The sequence below is a fragment of the Rhinoderma darwinii genome, chromosome 3, assembly GCF_050947455.1.
Source record: "Rhinoderma darwinii isolate aRhiDar2 chromosome 3, aRhiDar2.hap1, whole genome shotgun sequence".
NCBI lineage: Eukaryota > Metazoa > Chordata > Amphibia > Anura > Rhinodermatidae > Rhinoderma > Rhinoderma darwinii.
This window is the reverse complement of record NC_134689.1, coordinates 227,381,895-227,408,357: the sequence shown is the minus strand read 5'-3', so window position 1 is coordinate 227,408,357 and position 26,463 is coordinate 227,381,895. Positions and strand designations below refer to the sequence as shown.

Here is a 26,463-nt window from a genome sequence, read left to right as displayed (position 1 = left end):
CTACATTTTCTTTGAAGAAATGTTGATTTTAATTTTCACGGCCTACTTCCAATAATTTCTGTAAAAAACCTGTGCGGTGAAAATGCTCACTACACCCCTAGATAATTTCCTTGAGGTGTCTAGTTTCCCAGATGGGGTCACTTTTGGGGGATTTTGACTGTTTTGGCACCGCAAGAGCCCTTCAAACCTGACATGGTGCCTAAAATATATTCTAACAAAAATAAGGCCCCAAAATCCACTAGGTGCTCCTTTGCTTCTGAGGCCGGTGTTTCAGTCCAGTAGCACGCTACGGCCACATGTGGGATATTTCCTAAAACTGCAAAAACTGGGCAACAAATATTGAGTTGCATTTCTCTGGTAAAACCTTCTGTGTTATAAAAAAAATTGTATTAAAAATGTATTTCTGCAGAAAAATATGAAATTTGTAAATTTCACCTCTACTTTGCTTTAATTCCTGTGAAATGTTTAAAGGGTTAAGACATTTTCTAAATGCTGTTTTGAATACTTTGAGGGGTGAAGTTTTTAAAATGGGGTGACTTTTTTGGGGTTTCTAATATATAAGGCCCTCAAAACCACTTCACAACTGAACTGGCCCCTGTAAAAATAGCCTTTTGAAATTTTCTTGAAAATGTGAGAAATTGCTGCTAAAGTTCTAAGCCTTGTGAGGTCATAGAAAAATAAAAGGATGTTCAAAAAACGATGCCAATCTAAAGTAGACATATGGGGGATGTTAATTAGCAACAATTTTGTGTATTATAACTGCCTGTCTTATAAGCAGATACATTTAAATTGAGAAAAATGCTAATTTTTGCAATTTTTCGCTAAATTTTGGTGTTTTTCACAATTAAATACTGAACATATCGAGCAAATTTTGCCAGTAACATAAAGTCCAATGTGTCACGAGAAAACAATCTCAGAATCGCTTGGATAGGTGAAAGCATTCCGGAGTTATTACCACATAAAGTGACACATGTCAGATTTGAAAAATGAGGCTCTGTCAGGAAGGTCAAAAGTGGCTAAAGAGGGAAGGGGTTAAGGCAGAAAGACCCACAAACAAGCAACAACTGAAGGTAACAACAGTAAAGGTCGGGCAAAGCATCACAAAGGAGGAAACCCAGTGTTTGGTGTTGTCCATGGATTCCAGACTTCAGGCAGTCATTGCCTGCAAAGGATTCTCTACAAAGTATTAAAAAAAAATTTTTTTTATGGTAATGTTAATTTGTCCAATTACTTTTGAGCCCCTGATATGAGGAGGCTGTGTAGAAAAATGGTTGCAATTCCTAAAACGTTCACAGGTTGTTTTTTTTAACCCGTTGAATTAAACCTGAAAGTCTACACTTCAATTGTATCTCAGTTGTTTAATTTCAAATCCAATGTGGTGGCATTTCAGAGCCCAAATCATGAAGATTGTGTCACTGTCCAAATAATTCTGGACCTAACTGTAGATAATTAAGCTGTCTCAAAAGCCAGGTACTTTTACTGCTGAGATGTCCTTGCTTTTTTCCCTTCTTTTTATATATAATTAACCCCTTCCCTCTGGCCACTTTTGACCTTCATGACAGCCTCATTTTTCAAATCTGACATGTTTAAATTTATGTGGTAATAACTTGGGAATGCTTTTATCTATCCAAGCGATTCTGAGATTGTTTTCTCGTGACACATAGAACTTTATGTTACTGGCAAAATTTGCTCGATACATTCCGTATTTAATTGTGAAAAACACCAAAATTTCACGGAAAATTGCAAAAATTTGCATTTTTCTAAATAGGGATGTCACGATACCAGAATTTGGACTTCGATACCGATACTTCGTTTAGTATTGCGATTTCGATACCAATTAATTTGCCAACATTAATAAAAAACAAAAAGTTCTTCCGTTTTTCTGATGTGACACACGTCGTGTTGAATTTTGAATGTGCCTCACATTAATAGTGATTAACCCCATTATGTTTCTCAGAATGGGTTAATGTGTAAGGTACATGATACCTTAAGTTATGTGTGAGGTACATGATTGGGTTAATTACTATTAATGTGAGGCACATGGAGGTTAAATTCATCACACCTCGTGCCCCAAAATAAGTGAAAGAAAGCAGTTTTCATTTTATTTTTTTACAGCGTATACATCATAAATGATGCAAAAAAATAGTTGTGCAGGTTATTACGGCCGCGGCAATACTGAATGTGTATATTTTATGTATTTAGATTTATTTTAATGTTTGTTGTAAAAAAAAAAAGGTGAATGTGTATTTTTTTTAATTTAACATTACTTTGTTTTTACTTTATTTTTAAACTTTAATGTACTGGCATATATCTATAGCCCAGTACATTAGCCTGTGTACTGATAGTACACAGGCAGTTGTTAGGAAATACCTAAGTATGCCCTAACAACAGGAAATATGGGAGGACAGTCGTGGCATCCTTCAATGGACCCTGGGCTGTCTGCCCATATATGGTATGTCCCTCAATCGCGTCACAGGGGATCCTGTGACGCGATCCAAGGGGCATACCCCCTTCTCATTTTCCCCTGAATGCTGCAGTCGGCTTTGATCGCAGCATTCAGGGGAATAACGGCGGAGATGAGGTTTCTCTGATCTCCGCCGTTATAGAGCGGGACTGTGGCTGTGTAATATAGCCATTGCCCCGCTCCTGACAGGAAGTGCGCGCGCGGTCAGCATGAGGTGATGCGCCGGCACTGAAGACAGAACATGGGGGTGTTTTGCAGTGTGCCTGCAATGTTCTAGCTTCAGTGCCGCCGCTCATTAGTGCAGCGCTGGCCGCATCATATCATCATCCAGACAGCGTGCACATGTCAGGACTCAGGAGCGGGGCAGTGACTATTACACAGCCGCAGCCCCACTCTCATACATTCATGTGTTACTATACTGAGCTGTGCGGCCGCATAGCTAAGTATCGAAATACATGAAATAGCGGTATCGAACAGTTTGGGGATGCAGAGTATCGAAACCGTATCGAAGTTTCGATGCATCGTGCATCCCTATTTCTATATTTAAATGTATCTGCTTGTAAGACAGGCAGTTATACCACACAAAATTGTTGCTAATTAACATCCCCCATATGTCTACTTTATATTGGCATCGTTTTTTCAACATCCTTTTATTTTTCTATGACCTCACAAAGCTTAGAACTTTAGCAACAATTTCTCAGAATTTTCAAGAAAATGTCAAAAGGTTATTTTTACAGGGGCCAGTTCAGTTGTGAAGTGGCTTTGATGGCCTTATATATTAGAAACCCCCAATAAGTCACCCCATTTTAAAAACTTCACCCCTCAAAGTATTCAAAACAGCATTTAGAAAGTTTATTAACCCTTTAGATGTTTCACATGAACTAAAGCAAAGTAGAGGTGACATTTACAAATATCATTTTTTTTTTTTTTTGTAGAAATTCAGTTTTAATCCATTTTTTTTGTAACACAGAAAGTTTTACCAGAGAAATCCAACTCCATATTTATTGCCCAGAGTCTGCAGTTTTTAGAAATATCCCACATGTGGCTGTAGCGTGCTACTGGACTGAAGCACCGGCCTCAGAATCAAAGGAGCACCTAGAGGATTTTGGGGCTTTCTTTTTATTAGAATATATTTTAGGCACCATGTCAGGTTTGAAGGGCTCTTTTGGTGCCAAAACAGTGGAAATCCCCCAAAAGTGACCCAATTTGGGAAAATACACACCTCAAAGAAAATATCTAGGTTTATAGTCAGCATTTTGACCCCACAGGTTCATTGCAGAAATTATTAGAAGTAAAAATTATAATCTATGTTTTTTTTTCAAAGAAAATGTGGGTTTAGCTAATTTTTTTTCATTTCCACAAGGACTAAAGGGAAAAAGCACCGCAACATTTGTAAAGCAATTTCTCCCGAGTAAAACAACACCCAACATATGGTCATAAATGGCTGTTTGGACACAAGGCAGGGCTCAGGAGGGAAAGAGCGCTATTTGGCTCTTGGTGCTCAAATTTAGCAGGAATGGTTTGCGGAGGCCATGTCACATTTGCAAAGTCCCTGAGGAGACAAAACAGTGGAAACCCCCCCCCCCCCACAAGTGACCCCATTTTGGAAACTACACCTCGTGAGGAATTCATCTAGCGTTGTAGTGAGCATTTTGACCCCATGGGTGTTTCATAGAATTTATTAGAATTGGGCAGTGAAAATAAAAACAATTCCTTTTCTTCAATAAGACGTAGCTTTAGCTCAAAATTTTTCATATTCTCAACAAATAAAGGAAAAAAGAACCCCAGCATTTGTAAAGCAATTTCTCCCGAGTACGGCAGCACCCCGTATGTGGTAATAAACTGTTGTTTGGATATACAGTAGGGCTCAGAAGGGATGGAGTGCCATTTGGCTTTTGGAGTGCAGATTTTGCTGGATTGGTTTCTGGTCGCTATGTTGCGTTTGCAATGCCCCTGTGGGACCAAAGCAGTGGAAACCCCCCAGAAGTGACCACATTTCGGAAACGACACCCCTCAAGGTATTCACCTTGGGGTGTAGTGGGCATGATGACCCCGCAGGTGTTTTGCAAAAATTAGTGTTCACTCGATGTTGCAGAGCGAAAATGGAATTTTTTCCATAGATATGCCAATATGTGGTGCCCGGCTTGTGCCACCATAACAAGACTGCTCTCTAATTATTATGCTGTGTTTCCCGGTTTTAGGAATACCCTACATGTGGCCCTAATATTTTGCCTGGACATTTGACAGGGCTCAAGAGTGAAAGAGCACCATGTAAAATTGAGGCCTAATTTGGAGATTTACAAAATATTGGTTCACAATTGCAGAGCTCTGATGTGAAATAATAAAAGAAAGAAGTGACCCCATTTTGGAAACTGCACCCCTCAAGGCATTTTATTAAGCATTGTAGTGAGCATCTTCACCCTACAGGTCTTTTCCATAAATGATTGCGCTGCGGATGGTGCAAATTAAAAATGTACATTTTTCCCCAGATATGCCATTTCAGTGGCAGATATGTTGTGCCACTGGAGACACACACCCCAAAAATTGTTAAAAGGGTTCTCCCGGGTATGGCAATGCCATATATGTAGAAATAAACTGCTGTGTGGGCATGCTGTAGGGTTCAGAGTGGAGGGCGCACCATTTGGCTTTTGGAGCGTGGATTTGCTTGGTAGGTTTGTTTGAGTATTGCTGTTTCCGTTTATAATGTGGGGGCAAATGTACTCTGCCCGGCTTACATCAGGGGCATAGTCAGGTGGTATAATGGGTTAAAAAAAAAGAGTAAAATAATCCATATATGTGTGTTACGCTGTGGAGCAGTCCTTTTCTGCACAGGCTGGTGTTGTACTGATAAATGTCCTTCCGTATCCCCCTTTTGTTAAACACTCCACACCTTTGCAGTGTGGAGAATTTTGCTGGGAAGTGTTGTCCTGGTATAATACGGGCAGATATGTTTGGGCTCTACCCTTACTGGTTCCCTAATTTTAGGTCCTTGATAATTCGCCTCTTGAAACAGAAGAAATGTTCCCCGCGGGTCGTCACAGCTGCATATTTTTTATTTCCTGACTTATGGAAGCCTTAACTAATTTTATTTTTGATAGACGGAGTGGTATGAGGGCTGTTTTTTGCGGGACGAGCTGTAGCTATTATTGGTACCATTTTGGGGTACCTGCGACTTCTTGATCAATTTTTATCCTATTTTTGGGAGGGCAAGGGACCAAAAAACTGCAATTCTGGCATAGTTTTTTTAGTTTTGCTTTTTTTATACAGCGTTCACCATGCGTAATAAACTACATTTTAACTTTATTCTGCGGGTGAGTACGATTCCGGCGATATCTAATTTATAGCACTTTTTTATGTTTTACAACTTTTTGCACGATACATTATTTTTACAGAAGTAATTTTATTTTTTCTGTCGCCATGTTTTGAGAACCATAACGTTTTCATTTTTTCGTCGACGGAGCTGTATGAGGGCTTGTTTTTTTGCGAGATGAGCTATAGTTTTTATAGGTAACATTTTTAGATACATGCAACTTTTTGATCACTTTTTTTATTCAAATTTTTGTAGGGCAAACTGACCAAAACCAGAAATTCTGGCATTGTTCTTTACAGGTTTTTCTTTACGCCGTTCACCGCATGCAATGAATAACATAATATTTTTATAGTTCAGGCCGTTACAGTCGCTTATGGTTTATTTATTTTCAATAATAAAGGACTTGATGAATGAACAGGGCGAATGTGTTTTATTTTATTACTTGAAACTTTTATTATACATACCTATGTAGTGCAATGTATTGGATCTGTCAGTTATTCACCAACAGCAAGCCGATTAGGCTTCGCCTCCCGGCGGGGCCTAATCAGCTTCCGTAATGGCAGAGCTGGAGGCCATTGTTGGGTCTCCTGCTGCCATAGCAGCAGTCTCCAGCCCTCATTGCATGGCAGGGTTGGCGATCTGTTAGCAACCTCCTAAGATGCAGCGATTGGAGCTAGCTCAGTTTCCTGCCATTACAGGTGGATGTCAGCTGTAACATACAGCTGACATCCACCGCTGACGACGCCTGGAAGGCTTCCGTGCTAGGCAGACCGGGAGGCCAGTATTGGACCTCCGGTTGCCATTGCAGCCAATTTCATTGCTGGGATTCCAATGAGCTGCAAACCGCTTAAATGCATCGATTGCATTTGAGCGCTGCATTTAAGGGGTTAATGGCGGGGATCGAAGTTAATTTTGGTCCCCGCCATACTGTAATACACCGCTGACATCCAGCGATGGTGCCACCGACTCCTCTTCTGAGCCGGTGTCCACCATTTGTCGTATGGATGCGGCAAAATGCGGAAAGCACTAGCTTTCCATGATGTATCCATACGACAAATGTCGGGAAGGGGTTAATAAAACAGTTCTTTATATTTTATGCTCAATCTCCTCTTCTTAATTTTTTTGCTTTATAGTGGAACTGTGGCTCATAAAATCATGCAGAAATACGGCTTCCGGGAAGGACAGGGTCTGGGAAAGCATGAACAGGGGCTTAGTACTGCCTTATCTGTTGAGAAAACCAGCAAGAGAGGAGGAAAAATCATTATTGGTGATGTGGCTGATAAAGGTATGCTTCTTATCTATCTAAGATTACATTTCTGATGCTTGCGGATAAAGTGTATTTAAAGAGACTCTGTCACCACATTATAAGTGCCCTATCTCCTACATAAGGAGATGGGCGCTGTAATGTAGGTGACAGTAATGCTTTTTATTTAAAAAAATGATCTATTTTCACAACGTTAGGAGCGATTTTGGTTTATGCTAATGAGCTTTCTTAATGCCCAAGTGGGCATATTTTTACTTTCGACCAAGTGGGCGTTGTACAGAGGAGTGCATGACGCTGACTAATCGGCATCATGCACTCCTCTCCATTCATTTACACTGCACTAGCGATATAGTTATATCACTATGTGCAGCTACATACACAAACCCTAACATTACTACAGTGTCCTGATAATGAATACACATGACCATCCAGCCTGGACGTCATGTGTACTCAGAATCCTGACACCTCTGAATCTTTTTTGTGAGATTCCGGCAAGTGAAACAAAATCTCGTTTAGCTCCGTAATCTCGCGAGATTTCGTTTCACTTGCCGGAATCTCACAAAAAAGATTCAAAAGTGTCAGGATTCTGAGTACACATGACGTCCAGGCTGGATTTCATGTGTATTCATTATCAGGACACTGTAGTAATGTTCGGGTTTGTGTATGAGGCTGCACATAGTGATATAACTATATCGCTAGTGCAGTGTAAATGAATGGAGAGGAGTGCATGATGCCGATTGGTCAGCGTCATGCACTCCTCTGTACAACGCCCACTTGGTCGAAAGTAAAAATACGCCCACTTGGGCATTAAGAAAGCTCATTAGCATAAACCAAAATCGCTCCTAACGTTGTGAAAAAAGATCGGTTTTTTAAATAAAAAGCATTACTGTCACCTACATTACAGCGCCCATCTCCTTATGTAGGAGATAGGGCACTTATAATGTGGTGACAGAGCCTCTTTAACACGGTAAGTGTCAAGTTAAAGATTGCTCCATCTGTATATAAAGTTTTTTTTAGTTGAATATGTTGACATTTGAGCTTAAAAATGTTAGTTAAGATGGATAATTTTTCTTTGTGCCTTTAGTGTGTCCTTATGTTCACACGTTTCGGATTTAGTCGCGGGTTCCATGTCTAAATTCCATAAATCTGCTAAATTTCCGTCTGCAATGCATGTGAATTGGGTTTCTGGTTTAGACAGATTTTTACCCAGAATTTGATCTGTCAAATGCCAGACTGATTTGTATATTTAGATATCTGTCCTAAAACATACTTAAAGGAACAGTGTCACCAAAATTATTTTTTTTATATCAGTTTTATGTTAGGGTTTTATTAAAAACTTTTATATTTATTTGTGTGTTTGTGTGTTACTTTTTTCTATTTTTACACTTTTTCTTCCCTATGGGGGCTGCCATTTTTTTTTCCATTTCTGTATGTGTCGGTTAACGACACATACAGACATGGAATACGGCAGCTCCAGTCCCATAGGGACTGCGAACGGGGCCCGTTCCATCCACTTTGGTGTATGCCGTGTGTGTGGGAACGGCGCATGCGCCTTTCCCACACAGTCCGATTTGAAATGCGCGCCGTCCGGCGCCATTTTCCTGTGGACCGGAAGTCGCGGCCGGACAGTAAGATTACTACTTCCGGTCGCGGCTTCCGGACTTGTGCACATGGAGCAGCAGACGGAGCGGATGGACCGGAGGGAGCGGCGGCGACTGGAGCAGGTAAGTGATTTCTATGTATGTTCGTGTTTCAGTATGTGTTTACTAGTTTATGTAAACTTTCTACACTGTGTGTTAGCTCAAAAAATGGCGACACACAGTGTAGGAGGTTAGACCGTTCAAACCCCTCGTTTCTCCCGGCACTAGCCAGGATAAAGGACGGGGGGATTCTGAGAGCTCACTAGAGCGAGGGATTTTTTCCCAATTTTGCAGCATAAAGCAATGTGGTTGCTTTACCACATGCAATGCTGCAATTTTGGGAAGTGCTCCATCTAGTGACCAGTGCTGGGAAATATTATAAATTGAATCCAATTTATAATATTTCCTGACTCGTGGAAAAAATTAAAAAAATTAGAACAATGTTTAATCACCCACACACTAATTGTTTAACTAAAAAAAAAAAAAAAACATGTTTTGCTGGCAACACATTCCCTTTAAGGCAGCACAGGAAAAAAAATACTATTTTTATATTAGGAGTATCCAACTAACAGCCGTTTGTAGCTCCCAAAAGGCAGTCTGTCATCAAATATCTCAATCCCGGAAGAGTAACAGCATATTCCACAGCACGCTTTCTCTTCTTGTGCCAATCTCTCCAGATATCATCACTGCAGAACACTAATCAGACAGAAGAGCCCAAATGTCCTGCTTTGTGGAACAGAGCCAGATTCCTGGACTACCTCAATGCGTTTTGGAAACTGGATTTGTGTTCAGTTGTGTATCTAGGATCTGCACCAAAATATTCTGTTAGCCACGTATGACTCCCGAAACGCACTGTGGCCACCCTGGCAATATAATATTTTTAACAGAGAAACCCCCAGAGCAAATTCCTTAAATTTGTATATGTTTAGTGCAGTGGCTTTGCTGCTTGAATGACTTGTAGCACATGACAGTAAATGGGGTTTTACACAGGACGATTATCGGGCAGACAAGCCTTAATATAACGCTCGTTGCCGATAATTGCCCTGTGTAAACAGGGGAACGATCAGCAGATGAACGAGCAAACGCTTGATTATCTGCTGGTCGTATCGTTTTAACCCTTAATGACCGGGCATGTTTGTACCTTAATGACCAAGCCAGATTTGTCAAATCTGGTATGTCTGACTTTATCAGAGAATAACTCTGTGAAAGTTTTGAATATCCAAGTAATTCTGACATTGTTTTTTCGTCACATGTTGTACTTTATTTTAGTGGTAAAAGTAGACTGATACGATTTGCGGAAATTAATAAAAAAATAGAGAAATTGAAGAAATTTTGTACAAATTATCATTTTTCCCTATTTTTAACTGCAATGTGTCACATATGTACACACATACTGCACAATTTTTTTAATTAAATATATTTCCATCTCTTTACTCCATTTTGACAGCACTTTTGAAAAAATAAAATAATTTTTCAGCAATTTAGAGGACTTACAAATTGAATAATAATTTTATAAATTTTGAAGTACATTTTGTTTTCCTGCACCAAGCCAGGTTTTCAGAGGCTCATAGGTGTCAGAATGGTGGAAACCCCCACAAATGACCCCATTTAGAAAACTAGACCCCTTAAGGCATTTACCTAAGGGTATAGTAAGTATTTTGACCCCACAGTTTTTTGCTAAATTGAATACATAGCAGGTGAAAAAAAAAAAAATTTCACTTTTTTTCATAAAAGTATCAGTTTGAAGACCAATTTCTTTGTAAAGCGACCATGAGAATGAAGAAACACACCACAAAATCTATCACCCTGTTTCTCCTGTTTTCAAAAATACCAACATTGTGGCCCTAATGCGCTGCCTGGACACACGGCAGGACCCAAAAGGAAGGGAGCACCCGGAGGCTTTCAGGACTCATATTTTGCTTGAAAATGTTTTAGGCCCCACTGTACATTTGGAGAGGCTTTGAGCTGCCAGAACGATAGAAACTCCCCATAAACGACCCCATTTAGAAAACTAGACCCCATAAGGTATTTATTTAGGGGTATAGTAATTATTTTGACCCCACAGTTCTTTGCTAAATTTAATGCATATCAGGTGAGAAAAATTATAATTTCACTTTTTTCATAAAAGTATTTGTTTGAAGACCGATTTCTTTGTAAAACGACCATGAAAATGAAGAAACACCCCACAAAATCTATCACCCTCTTTCTCCTGTTTTCAAAAATACCCACATTGTGGCCCTAATACGTTGTTTGGACACACGGCAGGGCCCCAAAGGAAGGGAACACCCGGAGGCTTTCAGGACTCATATTTTGCTTGAAAATGTTTTAGGCCCCAATGTACATTTGGAGAAGCTTTGAGCTGCCAGAATGATAGAAACTCCCCATAAACGACCCCATTTCGAAAACTAGACCCCTTAAGGTATTTATCTAGGGGTATAGTTAGCATTTTGACCACACAGGTTTTTCGCTAAATATATTGAAATTAGTCTGTAAGAATTAAAATGTACTTTTTTTCTGAAACAACATAGAAATTTTTATTATTTACAAGTAATAACGAAGAAAATGCACCCCAACATTTGTAAAGCAATGTCTCCCGATTACGACAATACCCCATATGTGGTAATAAACTGCTGTTTGGACCCACAGCAGGGCTCAGAAGGGAAGGAGCACCATTTGGATTTATGATTTTGCTGGAATGGTTTTCGGTGCCATGTCGCATTTGCAAAACAGTGGAAACCCACCAAAAGTGACCCCATTTTGGAAAAACCTTCAAGGAATTTTTCTAGGGGTATAGTGCGCATTTACACCCCACGGGTCTTTTGCAGAGTTTATTAGAATTAGGGCGCGAAAATTAATATCAACATTTTTTCCACTAAAATGTTGCATTTTCTCATTTTCACAAGGGATAAAGGAGGAAAAAAACAACCATTTTTTTATAAAGCAATTTCTCCCGAGTACGGAAATACCCCACATGTGGTCATACGTTTTTTCATTAGAAATGAATTAACCCTTTCAGGACTGATCCATTTTTTGCTTTCATATTTTAGATTTTCACTCCCCGCTTTCCAAGAGCCATAACTTTTTTATTTTTCCATCAATAGAGTGGTGTGAAGGCTTATTTGTTGCGGGACAATCTGTAGTTTTCATTGGTACCATTTTGGGGTACATGCGATTTTTTTTGATCACTTTTTATTCAATTTTTTTGCAATCCTGAGCAAAAAACAGGAATTCTGACACCGTTTTTTAGGTGTTTTTTTTGCGGCGCTCACCGTACGCTATAAATTAAATTTTTACTTTATTCTGCGGGTTGGTACGATTACGGCGATACCATATGTATATAGGTTTGGTCCTTTTTTTTAGCGTTTGCGCAATAAAATGACTTATTTATAAAAAAAAAAAATTCTGTGTCACCATATTCTGAGAGCCGTAATTTTTTAGTCAAAAAAGCTGTGTAAGGGCTTGTTTTTTGCGGGACGGATAGAAGTTTTTATTGGTACTATTTTCGGGTACATGCGACTTTTTGATCACTTTTTATTCTTTATTTAGGGAGCGGTGGTGACCCAAAAAATTGCGATTCTGTCGTAGTTTTTTATTGATTTTTTTTTGGGGTGTTCATCGTGCGGGAAAAATAACATTATAGTTTTATAGTTGGGTTCGTTACGAACGCGGTGATACCAAATATGTGTACTTTTTTAATGTGTTCATTTTTTTTCTATAATAAAAGTCTTATAGGAAAAAAAGCATTTAGTGTTTATAGAACTTATAACTTTTATTTTTACACTTTTTTTAAAACATTTTTATTACTTTTTTTTACTTTTTTAACTTGTCCCACTAGGGGAAACTTAGTCTTGCAGCTTTGATCGCTGCTAGAGTACATTACACTACACACGTAGTGTGATGTACTCTAACTTTCATTGTGACGTGACTGTCACACTGACAGAAAGCAGAGGAGGAACGGCCGGAGGCTGTTCCTCCGAGGCTTCCGTGCATGGCAACCCGGAGGTCATTATCTGACCTCCGATTGCCGTGACAAGCATCGGTAGCCCCCACGATCACTTCGTGGGGGCTGCTGATGTGCTTCAAACCACTTAAATGCGGCGACGGCAATCCGTCGCCGCACTTAAGGGGTTAACTGCCGAAATCAGCGGCGATGGTCCGCTGTCCGGCAAGACTGATGTCTCAGCTGTCTAGGACAGCTGTCAGCGCGGGTCTGTCACTCTGTGTTTACACAGAGTGACAGTTTGAATTGCGGACGAAAATGAACGTCATGGTGCGGGAACTAGCAGCCGACCATGACGTTCATTTTCGTCCTTGGTCGTTAAGGGGTTAAAGAAGTAAAATATTATTGTTGTCGGCAGCACATCTCCTCTCGTTGATGAGAGCTCGTTTTCACGGCCATTATCAGACCATGTAATAGGACCCCAACAAAATCTGACAGAGTAACAAGTCATTAACAAATCAAACAAAAGGGATGAGGGCCCTCTCGCAACAGCTTACAATCTAACACAATAGATACAAATTCCTATGTTGTCTCATTAATCAGGAGAACTCCTTTTTATATTGATAGAAGACTTGCCTGATTGTGTAGCTGGGTCACATAGACATTGCCTTTTCAGTCCTGTCATCAATTTATGGGAATACTGTATCTCTCCCGTTGCAAATGAAGGAGATCCTCAGAACCCATATCTGTTCACGTTTGTCACCGCTAAATCTGGCATGTTACGATACCTGTTGCATGTTTACATGTATGTTTATGTAACAATCCAGACGATCACGTGAGAGAACTGACAGAGATTATGTTTCATTTCAGTCTGGCTTGTGTTTGATTGCTTTTAGGTAATTTTAACGTTTTGCATAATTTTATTCCAGTTGACACATCTAAAAAAGCAGATCCAAACCCTCTAACAGAAATACTAAAGTGTCCGACCAAAGTGGTTTTATTACGGGTAAGGCTAAGAAGTATCTCACGCTGACTTATTTTTTATTTTTCCCCTTACTAGAAAATCGTGTAATTTTTCATTAGTATCTCCGTTTCCTCCTTGCCTCTGATAGGATCCGCGCTTGTTTTTGGCATAAAATTTTTCTGAAATGTTTTTCTGCTTTCCACTGATGGGTCTTTTTCTGATTTCAGCGAGAAATATATGTACATAACACAAAAACATCCGTGTGAATGTGCTCTTTTACGTATCAGCACATTTTACACCACAATGTACGCATTCTGAAAAATGTTTTGCTAACTTCCCTTTGCAGAATATGGTGGGTTCAGGGGAAGTGGATGAAGATCTGGAGGGCGAAACAAAGGAAGAATGTGAAAAATATGGCAAAGTTGCAAAATGTGTCATTTTTGAGGTTTGTTATCTTTTATTTTAGGACAAGTTCTCATAAATGTAAACAGATGTAACTACTTCTAAAGAGTTAAATATGTTTTATCTAAGCAGTCACACTTATAAGTTATTTCACACATTCTACTGCCTTCAGTATTTGAGTGGCAACTCTAAAGTCTGTACTATTTTGGCAATTGGCGGCTAGCAGAAATTCTTGACTTAAAAATAATTTATTCAAGACTCTGTTCACACTTGTGCTGTGATGTTCTGTGATGGAAAAAATAATGCATTCTGAAGCGCTATTCTTGGCAATTAAAAATACTGGAAAACCAACGGACCCCATTAAAGTCAATATAATTTCTTATAATACTTTTGGAATCGATCAAAAACCCTACACTGGAGACCAGGTGCTAAACGTATTATCCTATTTAGAAATACCAATTTCCTGCACCAATTCTGAATTGCGTCTCCCAGACCTTGGCTCTTGTAATATAATTAACATCTTGCTGTGTAGTGGCTCCTGGGTGTTAGAGATGTAGGGCCACTTACATTGCTAACACGTCTAACACGCTTTTGCTATTTAATTATGTAAGGAAGTCTGGTTGTTAAAGGGGTTGTCCTGGATTTGTAAAACATGGCGGCTTTCTACCAAAACCGTGCCACACCTGTCCACAGGTTATAAATGATATGGCGACTTAGCCACATTCACTTCAATGAACTGTGCTGCCTTTTAAAAATCTATAGTAGAATATAAAATTCACTACATACAACTACGTTTTGATTTGTTGCATTTTTGAATAGGGTTGCACGATGTATCGACTTGTCGATACTATTTCGATGCCGTGCACCCTCAAACGGTTCAATACCGTTAATTCATGTATTTCAATACTAAGCTGTGTGGCCGCACATTTTAGTATTGTTTTATGTGAATCTAGTCAGAGCGGGGATTCTGCTGTGTAATACAGCCATTGCCCCGCTCCTGACAACAAGTGTGCGCGCGTACATTCAGCATGAGGTGATGCGGCCGACGCTGCACTAATGAGCGCCGGCACTGAAGACAGAACGTGTCTCATTGGTGCATTGCTGGCCGCATCACCTCAAGCTGACCATGTGCTTGCTTATTGTCAGGAGCAGGGCAATGGATGTATTACACAGCCGCAGCCCCGCTCTAATGGCACAGATCAGAGAAACCTCTGATCGCCGCCGCTACTCTCTTGATCAAAGCTGACCGCAGCATTCAAGTGGAAAATGAGAAGGGGGATGCCCTTTGGATCGCGTCACAGGGAATCCATGTGACGCGATCGAGGGATATATCATATATGGGCAGACAGCCCAGGGTCCATTGAAGACCCCAGGGCTCTCTGACCATATTTCATGTTGTTAGGGCATACTTGGGTATGTCCTGACAACTGCCTGTGTACTATCAGTACACCGGCTAATGTACTGGCATATAGATATATGCCAGTACATTAAAGTTTGAAAATAAAAAAGTAAAAAAAGAAATAAAGTAATGTTAAAGAGGCTCTGTCACCAGATTTTGCAACCCCTATCTCCTATTGCAGCAGATAGGCGCTGCAATGTAGATTACAGTAACGTTTTTATTTTTTAAAAACGAGCATTTTTGGCCAAGTTATGACCATTTTTGTATTTATGCAAATGAGGCTTGCAAAAGTACAACTGGGCGTGTATTATGTGCGTACATCGGGGCGTTTTTACTACTTTTACTAGCTGGGCGTTCTGACGAGAAGTATCATCCACTTCTCTTCAGAACGGCCAGCTTCTGGCAGTGCAGACACAGCCGTGTTCTCAAGAGATCACACTGTGTCGTCACTCACAGGTCCTGCATCGTGTCAGACGAGCGAGGACACATCAGCACCAGAGGCTACAGTTGATTCTGCAGCAGCATCAGCGTTTGCAGGTAAGTCGATGTAGCTACTTACCTGCAAACGCTGATGCTGCTGCAGAATCAACTGTAGCCTCTGGTGCCGATGTGTCATCGCTCGTCTGACACGATGCAGGACCTGTGAGTGACGTCACAGCGTGATCTGCCAGAAGCTGGGCGTTCTGAAGAGAAGTGGATGATACTTCTCATCAGAACGCCCAGCTAGTAAAAGTAGTAAACACGCCCCGATGTACGCACATAATACACGCTCACTTGGACTTTTACTTTAAACACACCCACTTGGACTTTTGCAAGCCTCATTTGCATAACTACAAAAATGGTCATAACTTGGCCAAAAATGCTCGTTTTTTAAAAATAAAAACGTTACTGTAATCTACATTGCAGCGCCGATCTGCTGCAATAGCAGATAGGGGTTGCAAAATCTGGTGACAGAGCCTCTTTAAATTTAAAAATAATACACACATTTTTTTTACAATAAACATTAAAATAAGTCTCAATACATAAAATATACACATATTTGGTATCGTCACGACTGTAATAAATTTATAGCGTCATTTATGATGTGTACGGTGTTAAGAGATAAAAACTGCTTTCTTTCACTTATATGTGAGGCACGAGGTATTATGAATTTTGAACCTCCATGTGCCTCACATTAATACTAAATAACCCCATCATGTACCTCACACATTAACCCAATGTTGTCCATAATGACTGAGAAACATGATGGGGTTAATTACTATTAATGTGAGGAACATGGAGGTTCACAATTCATCACACCACGCGCCTCACATAAGAAAATTGAAGAATTTTTTATTGTTAGCAAAGTATCGTTTTGGTATCGGTATCGAAGTCCAAATTCTGGTATCTTGACAACCCTATTTTTGCAAGTATTTTGTGGTTAGTGATTTTGTTTTTTTTCAAATGCAGCATTCTCTGGGTATGGCGTTTTTTTTCATGTGTTTTTTCCATAGGCTTTTCTATAGGACTTCAAAATGCCAGAAAAAAAGCATGCACAAAATGACACCAAATTAAAAACGCCTTAAGTAGTGCATGTTAAATTTTAATAACGCTAGCATTTTAGAATAATTCTGCACCTGGTGCATTTTTTCGCCTAACTGCAGCATTTAGCCACCTTGCTAGCAGTCCTGCCACCTGGGATGACATTTCAGCCTGTGATTTGGCTGCAGCGGTCACATGGGATGAAATATCATCCCAGGAGGTCCACCTGGAGGAAGAAACAGACTTCTGGGTAAGTATAAGATTTATTTATTTATTTTCCTGAGTTGCGTTTTTTGCGGCAGATTAGTTGCGATTATGCTTCAATAAATTCAACAACTGCTAATTGTTGTGGGTTTTGCCTCCCCATTGAATTCTATGGGGAAAACCCGCAACAAATAAGCAGCGCTTCCGCAAATACAATTGACATGCTGCGGAATAAAACTCCACACTGCATGTTTTTTCGGCTCCATATTTACGCAGTGTTCGGATAAGATTTGTTCTATCTCATCCACTTTGCTGCAACTGTATTATGCTGCGGAATTTCCGCAACTAATTCCGTTGTGAACAATCCACAGTATTTACGCAACACGTGAACTGACCCTAAAAACCTTTTCATTTTATTTCCATTTAACTCTAGTACGCAGGGTGTTTTGTAATGCGCGTAATACCACCCCTGCCGGTCTGTGGAAAAATTGTCTTGCATGAAAGTGGTCCTTTCATGCAAATGCAAAAAAACTTTTGAGGACTGCTGTCCTGGGGTATAAAATATTAATAGCCCAATCTACATCAAACGACACTAGTTAATGGACCGGATCGAATTGGGCTTGTGTACTTTTTTTTGCCTATGTCCTTGGCATCAGACATAGTACTTTACCACACGGGATCACTAAGTATTCTACTTTTTAGTTTTTTCCTCAGTTTCAAGCCTAGTGTCGTAGGATGCAGATGTGACCTGATACTCGGGTCTGTTGCTATTTTTTAATTTAAAGGGAATCTGTCATCCGGTTTATGCAGCCCTATCTGAGGGCAGCATGAATTAGTGCCAGAGACCCTGATTCTAGCGGTGTATAACTTTTCATAGTTTTGTCGTTTTTGGAAAAATCTTTTTCTTCAGAAGCTCATATTCATGAGATACGGCTAACCCTGCCCACCCGCCGCTGATTGACCGCTTTTTCCCTTTTTTGTGCTTTGGAGAAAGAAGCCATCAGCGGTGGGTGGGCGGGGCTAGACGCAGCTCATGAATATTGAGGAGTCTTGTGTATGTCACATCATTGAGAGGACTCCTGGCTCGGAAAATTAGTAAATATAACTAAGTAAGTTATACGCCGCCGGAATCGGGGTCTCCAGCAGCACTATATGCTGACCTCAAATAGGGCATTGTGGTTGTGTGCCGCGTGATCAAACACCACGTCACAAAACTGCATGCCTTTTACCGCAAATTGCCACGGGTTTGTGATGCAGTTATTGGCTGTGCAATTTTTACAGGTGAAACAGAGGTGTACTTTGACCTTTTTGTTTGGCAGCTTTTCAAGGGTTTTACATGAAACTATAGTGACTGTCTTGTCATTTTTTTTTCACTTGGCCTGATGAGGGTGCTGGTTTGGCGTTGAAACGCGTAGCCTAATCAAAATAAGTTTGTGTTTTATCACAAACACTTTGACTTTGGTTTTATCCTACAATATCAGCCCTATAATATCAACCCTATATGGTCCAACTTTCCATTCCACTTTTGCGTTATGTTGTCATAATGACACTGGAGCTGAGCAGCTGAAATCTCCAGGAGTATAACTCGAATCAATAATATCTGTACTCAGTGTGTCACATTTGTATCATGGCCTTCGTTTATAATACACAACAGATCCTAATGGTGCCCAACAGACTCTTTATAATGCGTTCCATCTGGATTCTGTTTTCTCTGGCGTTTAGATAGCAAGATAGCACCTCATGAACCCTGAACAGCAGTGTGAACACAGCCTAAAATAGTTAAAAAGTTTAAGTGCAATAAAGGGGCTTTTTATGATTATTTTTGTAGATCTCCTTTAGTGGTGGTACCGGTAGGGCCTCTTCACATCAGCATTGCATTTCCATTGAGGGTTTCCATTCGGTTAACCCCTAAACGGAAAGGCAAACGGAAACCTTAGCTTCCGTTTGCATCACCATTGATCTCCATGGACAGGGTTCTGTTTTTGACGGAATAAATATCGTAGTCGACTGCGCTATTCCGTCAAAACAACGGAACCCTGTCACAATGGTGACAAACGGAAACCTTTCGCAACATTTCCGTCACCATTGAGATCAATGGTGATGCAAACGGAAGCCAAGGTTTCCGGTTTCTTTTCCGTTGTTCTTTTCCGTTGAGGGGTTGACCCGAAGGAAACCTCCAACGGAACCCCTCAACGGAAGGGCAACGCTGATGTGAACACAGTCTAACATTGCTAAGTATGGAAGGAAAATATATATATTTTTGTTTTGATTTTTTTCTTTTCCATATGAATTTCATTACCATATAGATTCAGTCTGAAGATGCAAAATGTGTTTTATAGCAGTGACTTTTTTAAAGCTGATTAGTAATGGTCGTAATGTTTTCATTTTTATTAGATCCCAGGTACTCCAGACGAGGATGCAGTGAGGATATTTTTGGAATTTGAGAGAGTAGAGTCGGCTATTAAAGGTAAGGTATAGTTTCGGTAAACTGACAAATTTGTTAAAGGATTTCTGTTGGAGGGAAGGGAGGCCCAAGAATAATTGCAATCTGCAGTAATTGCAAAGCCAGTATGGGTGCCACTTGTTACCTCCTAAAAACATGAGGGTGTAAAATCTGAAAAAGGACACAACCTATTTTGGCTTTGAGGACACAGGGAACTTTTTTAGTTTTGCCTTAGGTTGGTTTTACACGGGCGTGTTCAGTCTGTAAAATATGGTCCATATGTCGGCAGTATTTCCCAGACCAAAGCACAGGTCAGGGAGGTGGGCTCCTAGTATCATAGTTATCTATGATGCTTGGAGTCCCTGCCCGACCCCCCCCCCCCACGCGGGAATACTGTCTCGCATTGAAAACTTGATTACAGTACCGGAAAGTTTTCCCGCAGGGAGACAGTGACTCCTAGCATCATAGCTACCTGATGCCTCGAGCCCGGCTCCTTGAACTGTGTTCGGTCTGGGAAATCATGCCGAACTACAGACTGTATTATACAGACCAAACACGCTCCTGTGAAGCAGGCCTAAGGCCACTTTCACATACGGTGTAGCAGTATTTTGCATCAGTATTTGGAAGCCAAAACCAGGAGTGGGTACAAAACTTGGTAGAGTTGCAATATTTCCATTATACTTTTTTCTCTGTGTAGGTTCCATTTAGGTTTCTACTGATGCAAAAAAGCTGCCGTATGAAAGAGGCCTATAAATCTGTTCCATTCACCTGAATGTGGTTTGTTTCTGCAGCAGTACATGGTTTTTTGCAAGTTCCTTTCAGATGAATGGAACTCATTTTCTGTCCCAGAAAATTTCTGCAACAAAATCTGCTGCATGTAAATCCTCCCTGATGTCTCTTTCACACGACAGTATATTTATTAGTATTTGTGTTCCAATAGTTATAGCCTTACTTTTTTTTTACATACCTATAACGGCCTGTCTTGCAGGACGAGTTGTATTATTTTAAGGCACCGTTTTTGGGGTACATATATCTTAGCGTATAACTTTTATACATTGTAAAAAGTCTAAATGTTCTGTTTACCATGCTGTAAATGTTAACGCCTTTACATATTGTTGAATTCTGCAGATTTTCAATGCAGAATCTGCAACTGAAAATCTGCAGTGATTCATCGTACAATATATGTGGATGGGGTTTTCAAAACCCTGTCCTATGTATCTGTCGGTTCTATTGCATATTGGGTCATTCCAGAGGCAACAATGCTTTGGAATACTATGTATTTCAAAGCAATATACAAGCGAACAAATGATCACTGCTTTAATGCCTGTGGTGGGACAAAAAAACTAAATGTAAAATGGAGTTAAATAATGTTTAATGAAAATGTAAAAGTGCCCCCCCCCTTCCAATAAAAATATATATTAAAACATTTTCCCCAAGCACACTGTAAAAACATTCAATCAAAAATTAACAGAACTGGTGTCGCCACGGACGTAAAAGTCTGAACTATTACAGTATATCATTATTTAGCCTGTACGGTGAAGGCCATAAATATTTAAAATGCCAGAATTGCTATTTTTTTTTTGGTCACTTCGTCTCCCACAGAAAATTGAATAAAAAGTGATCAAAATGTCTCATGTACTCCAAAATGGTACCAATAGAAACTATAAGCAAAAAATAAGACCTCATACCACTTAATTGACAGAAAATTACAATTTATGGCTCTCAGGATGTGACGACACAAATTACTTTTTTCCAGAACGCATGTTTATTGTGCAAAAGTAGTAAAACGGAAAAAAAAAAAAACGATACATATTTATCGCCGCATTCGTAGCGATCTGCTGCGCTGCTTCCGTAACTGCCATTCACTACTATGGGAGTTACGGAGACAGCGTAGCTCAGCAAGATACACGGTTTCCGTTACTCCCGACCATGTAATCAGGAAGTGGTCATCAGTCAGCGTGAGCACAAAAAGCTATAACGGGATTTAGGGTTCCCCGTTCTAGAGGAACCTTAATGATCAAGCCATTTTTTATGTTTTTCCATCTCGCATTCCAAGAGCTATAACCTTTTTATTTTTGCATCGACATAGCTGTATAAGGTCTTGTTTTTTGCGGGACAAGTTGTATTTTTTAATAGCACCATTTTGGGGGACATATTATTTATTGATTAACTTTTATTAACTTTTTTTTGGGGGGGAATAGAAAAAAAACTGAAATTTCGCCACTCTTTTTCGCGTCTTAAATCTATGCCATTTACCGTGTGATATAAATAACACAATAACTTTATTCAGCGGGTTGTTACGATTGCAACAATACCACATTTGTATGTATTTTGTATGTTTTACTACTTTTACACAGTAAAAACGTTTTTTTTTCAAAATTATTTATTTTTGTGTCTCCATATTTGAAGAGCCGTAACGTTTTTATTTTTTTGCCGATGCGGTTGTATGAGGGCTATTTTTTTGCGGGAAGACTTGTCGTTTTTATTGGTACCATTTTGGAGTAGATGCGACTTTTTGATCACTTTTTATCACATTTTTTTTAAGTCAGGATTCACAGAAAACAGCAATTTTTCCATAGTTTTTTATTAAATTTTTTACAGCGTTCACCGTGCGAGTTAAATAATGTAATAGATTTATAGTCGGGGTCGTTACGGATGTGTAACGTTTTTACTTTATTTTGTTTTTTTAATAGTAAAGCATTTTGTAAGGGGAAAAGTTGGGTTTTTAATTTTTTTTTTCCAATTTTTTTTTTATTAACTTTATGAAACTTTTTTTTTACTTTTTTACTAGTCCCACTAAGGGACTTTAATATGCGATTCTCCGATCGCTATTATAATACACTGCAATACTTTTGTATTGCAGTGTATTACTTCCTGTCCGTTTAAAACGGACAGGCATCTGCTAGGTCATGCCAGAGGCATGATCTAGCAGGCATTCATGACAGGCAGACCTGGGGGCCTTTATTAGGCCCCCGGCTGCCATAGAAGACACTGACACTCGGCGATCGTATCGCCGGGTGTCGGCGGGAGAGAGAGCTCCCTCCCTCTGCCCAAAACCACACAGATGCGGTGCTCGCTATTGTGCACCGCATCTGAGGGGTTAAACAGGTGAGATCGATACTTATATCGATCTCACACGGCAGAGCAGGGATGCTCCCAGCCCTAAGCTGCCTCTGGCAGCTGAGAGCAGGGAGATTTGACGCTCCCTGCTCTGTTTACTTTATCCTGATGCAGTGCCGTAAAAAGGCATATGCATCAGAATAAAGTCCATTAGTGGCCGCCGTTAAAAGGCGTATTGGCGGTCACTAACGCCAAGCCCCCCCCCCCCCCACCTCAATGCAATCGAGGGGAGCCTATGGTTGTCATGGCAGCCTGGGGGCCTAATGAAGGCCAGCAGGTCTGTCTTCGGTCTGCCTCTGCTTAGCCATGCCTCCGGCAGGGCTTAGCAGGCTCCTATAGAAATGACAATCTACTGCAATTCATTTGTATTTCTAAAGATCGCTGGTTCAAGTCCCCTAGGGGAACTAATAAAATGTCTAAAACAGCCCGGACACAAATGGGAAGGTGTCCGTGGACAATAGAAGTAAATGGGTCCATAATTGCAATTACGGACGATTTTAACTGTCGTGTGCATGGGGCCTTAAAGTCCGAACTATTACAATATACCATTATTTAACTCTCACGGTGAATGGTGTAAAAAAAAAAATATTAAAAGACCAGAATCTTTTTTTTGGTCACCTTCGCGCTAAAACAAAATGAAATAATAAGCAATCAAAAAATGGTGCCAATAAAAACTACAAAAAATAAGCGCTCACACCGCTTGATGAAAAAATATAAAAGTTATGGCCCTCAGAATGTGGTGAAACAGAACAAATTTTTTATTTCAACAAATAGATTTTTATTTGTAAAAGTCGTAAAATATGAAATTTTTCCTATTTTCTGTTGTCTAAAACCTGTGTGCGTCTTATAGTCCGAAAAATAAGGTACAAAAATGGCCCTGTGGTTGTTTTAGATTCCTACACGCTCTACAGTGTTATATCAACATTAGAGCTCACATCCAAGCTATAGCATTCTGAACATTTTACATGACTCTAGAACATAAACCTGGGAAAACCATGTACACGCTATTGTGTTTTTCTGAGAAACGTGTATTTGATTTCTTACATTCAGATATTTATTGGAGTGCCATCACACTGAACAGCATGGGAACTAGAGAAGCAATAGAACAGTCATAAGGAATATTAATCTTTTTCATTGCTTAGAATAGAACCGTTTCTGCATTTGCCATATGTGTGTACATTAGGAATAACACTATTTCTGGCCATTATATGATTTGTATTCTGCATTGTTTGGCAGAGGACATTATATAGCAGTAATGAGCAGTGTAGCTGAGAATCCAGACCTGGGGTGACATACAGCTTGTCGCCCTTCCCTTCCCAGCAACACCGTGTGATCATATAGTATACAGTTTTCATTCCCGACTGCGTATTTAACTGACGATATCTCCGGTTGTTTCACAGCTAGAACTGTGATTCTGGTGTCATATGAAAGATTAGAATCTCCTCTTTCATAAGCCACCAGAAGACTGTTCTAGGTATGGCCCGAGATACGGCTGTTTTGAAGTGACCCCCCCCTTCCCTCCAGCCTCAGTCTCTCACACTGTGTGAAGCGGCTTCATGCTGATAGGACAGCGTCAGAGGCTGTGAGGAAGCTCCACCCCTTGAGAATCGCTATTGTTGATACCCATTTGCCAAGTATAGGCTCATTTGCATATTTAGAAAAAAAGCTCATAACTTTGATAATGCTAGCGAAAATTGTGTCCCAAAACGTTTATTATTTGCAGTGTGACACCGCCTAATAGAAGATATCTAGGAGATAGGGCATTACTAAACTAGTGACCGAGCCTCTTTACCTGATAAGGCTAATGTACACTGATCCGTGTAAGAATGGCTGTATAATCCTTTCTCAAAGTTTTCCTGTCTGATATTAAAATTATCATTTTATGAGATTAAGTATATGTATGAGACCAAGTGTGTATGTATGATGTAATCCATCTCCTGCCACCTAGAGCTGACAAGCTCCTATCAGTGTCCCTTCTCCCACGCACCATGTTGAAATCTCACACATGCTCAGTACAAGCTTCAGTCTACCTGGCTCTGCAGTGAGAAAAAGCAGCAGATGGAGTTAGAAGCTGTATTTCCACACTAAAACTGCGGCTGGAAGACAGACTCTTTCACTGCTGAACCAGGGAAACTGCAGATTGTACTGAGCATGTGCGAGACTTCAGCACGGTGCTGGGGAGGTGGGTAGGAGCTTTTTCCCTTTACAAGTAAGTATTTTTATTCTTTTCTATGGCTATCTGGTAATCTGACCTAACGGTCCCATTAATGCCAAACATTTAGTGCAGATGTATATTTAGAATAATATACATTTTCTTTACTTTTTTTCTTCAGCTGTGGTGGACCTTAATGGAAGATACTTTGGTGGACGCATTGTGAAGGCATGCTTCTACAACCTAGACAAATTCAGAACTCTGGACCTTGGAGAGTAATTAAACTGTAACCCTATACTTTGAGGGAAGAAGTCTCTTCAGAGTACTGTGGACCATGAGTGTCATCTACTCGTTATGAAAATATGATGTAAATTTATCAAGTTTATTGTGATGAGGTTTTCTTTCTTGTTGTTTTTTATAGTATAAAGAACCTTTAAAACCACACCAATCTTGTGTCTTTGTGTTTTCTCCTTTCTTAGGCCTCATGCACACGGCCGTACCTGTAATCATGACCCGCGATTGCGTGCATGGCCGGCCTCTGGCAGCCCTCTGCATTTTCAGCCCGTGCTCCCATACAAAGTATGGGAGCACGGACCGTAAAAAGCAAAAGCCAAGACAGGACAGGTCCTGTCTTTTGCGGTACACTTCTAGGCCCGGACACCTTCCCGTAAATAAACGGGAAGTTGTCCGCGAACAATAGAAGTGAATGCGTCCATAATTGCGGACCGCAATTCCGGACAATTTTTATGGTAGTGTTCATAGGGCCTAAACAAGATGTAGTATCTTTCCTCTAAACTCAAACAACTGATGAAAGGTTGTTTGCTGTTCTGCAGTTTTATCTATGTCCAGCTAAAATAACTGCTCAGGATAATTTATTGAGGATGTTACTACAGAAAATTTATTATTTGTTTCTTTGTATGGCTGTAATTGTATTGATCCTCAGAATAAACTTAATATGACGTTTTTACTGCACGGTCAATGGCATAAAATCAAGGGTTAAAGAACAATGGGGAATCAGTTTTGGTTTTTTTCCCCCCATACAACCGAACAAAGAAATTTTTTTTTTTAGTTTCCCAGTACGTTGTATGGTACATTAAAAGGAATGTGTCGCAAATGTAAAAAACATTTTTTAGTAAGTTACTTATTTTTATTATATTTTTAAAGCTTTTTTGCTGTTTTGTTTTTTGTTTTTTTTCTACCGCAAGAGGGAAGTATTCAAAATTTAAATTATTATTTTACATGTTTTCCTATTGTTATCCACCAGAGTGAGCACTTCCCAGAATTACAGCAGGGGGAATCAGGCAAAGCAGCATGACCTACAGCTGCTGTAAATGTGGGAAGGAGACTCCCTATTTTTGGCTACAAGACAGGAAAAGGTGTCTTCAAATTGCTAAGCAGTGTCCAGATCCCATTTTTGAAGTGCTTTTACGATGGCAGAACAAACCAAAAGGCTAAGAATGATGAAAGTAAAGAGGGAAGACCCTGTTGTGAATGACTTTTCAGTTGACAGGTTCACACAGCGTGTATCTGGCGCGGTTTTCTGCGCTTTTTCCATGCCGAAAAACGCATCAAACGCTTGATTAAGCTTCCCATTTCCATCAATGGGAAAGCGCGCCGTTAGTACATACAACACAATTTTT

The 26,463-nt window shown here is 40.0% G+C and overlaps 1 protein-coding gene across 3 annotated transcripts in view; it reads left to right on the top strand.

The window, feature by feature from the left end:
- The window catches only part of RBM17 (RNA binding motif protein 17), a 49,010-nt gene extending 23,745 nt beyond the window's left edge, over nucleotides 1-25,265 (top strand). For all 3 annotated transcript variants that reach the window (XM_075857484.1, XM_075857486.1, XM_075857485.1), the window contains exons 8-12: nucleotides 6,908-7,059; nucleotides 13,548-13,624; nucleotides 13,929-14,027; nucleotides 19,503-19,575; nucleotides 25,005-25,265. In XM_075857484.1, coding sequence (XP_075713599.1) covers nucleotides 6,908-7,059; nucleotides 13,548-13,624; nucleotides 13,929-14,027; nucleotides 19,503-19,575; nucleotides 25,005-25,102 — 499 coding nt within the window. In that variant the 3' untranslated portion in view covers nucleotides 25,103-25,265. The remainder of the gene's footprint in view (nucleotides 1-6,907; nucleotides 7,060-13,547; nucleotides 13,625-13,928; nucleotides 14,028-19,502; nucleotides 19,576-25,004) is intronic.
- Nucleotides 25,266-26,463: the final 1,198 nt, after the last annotated feature.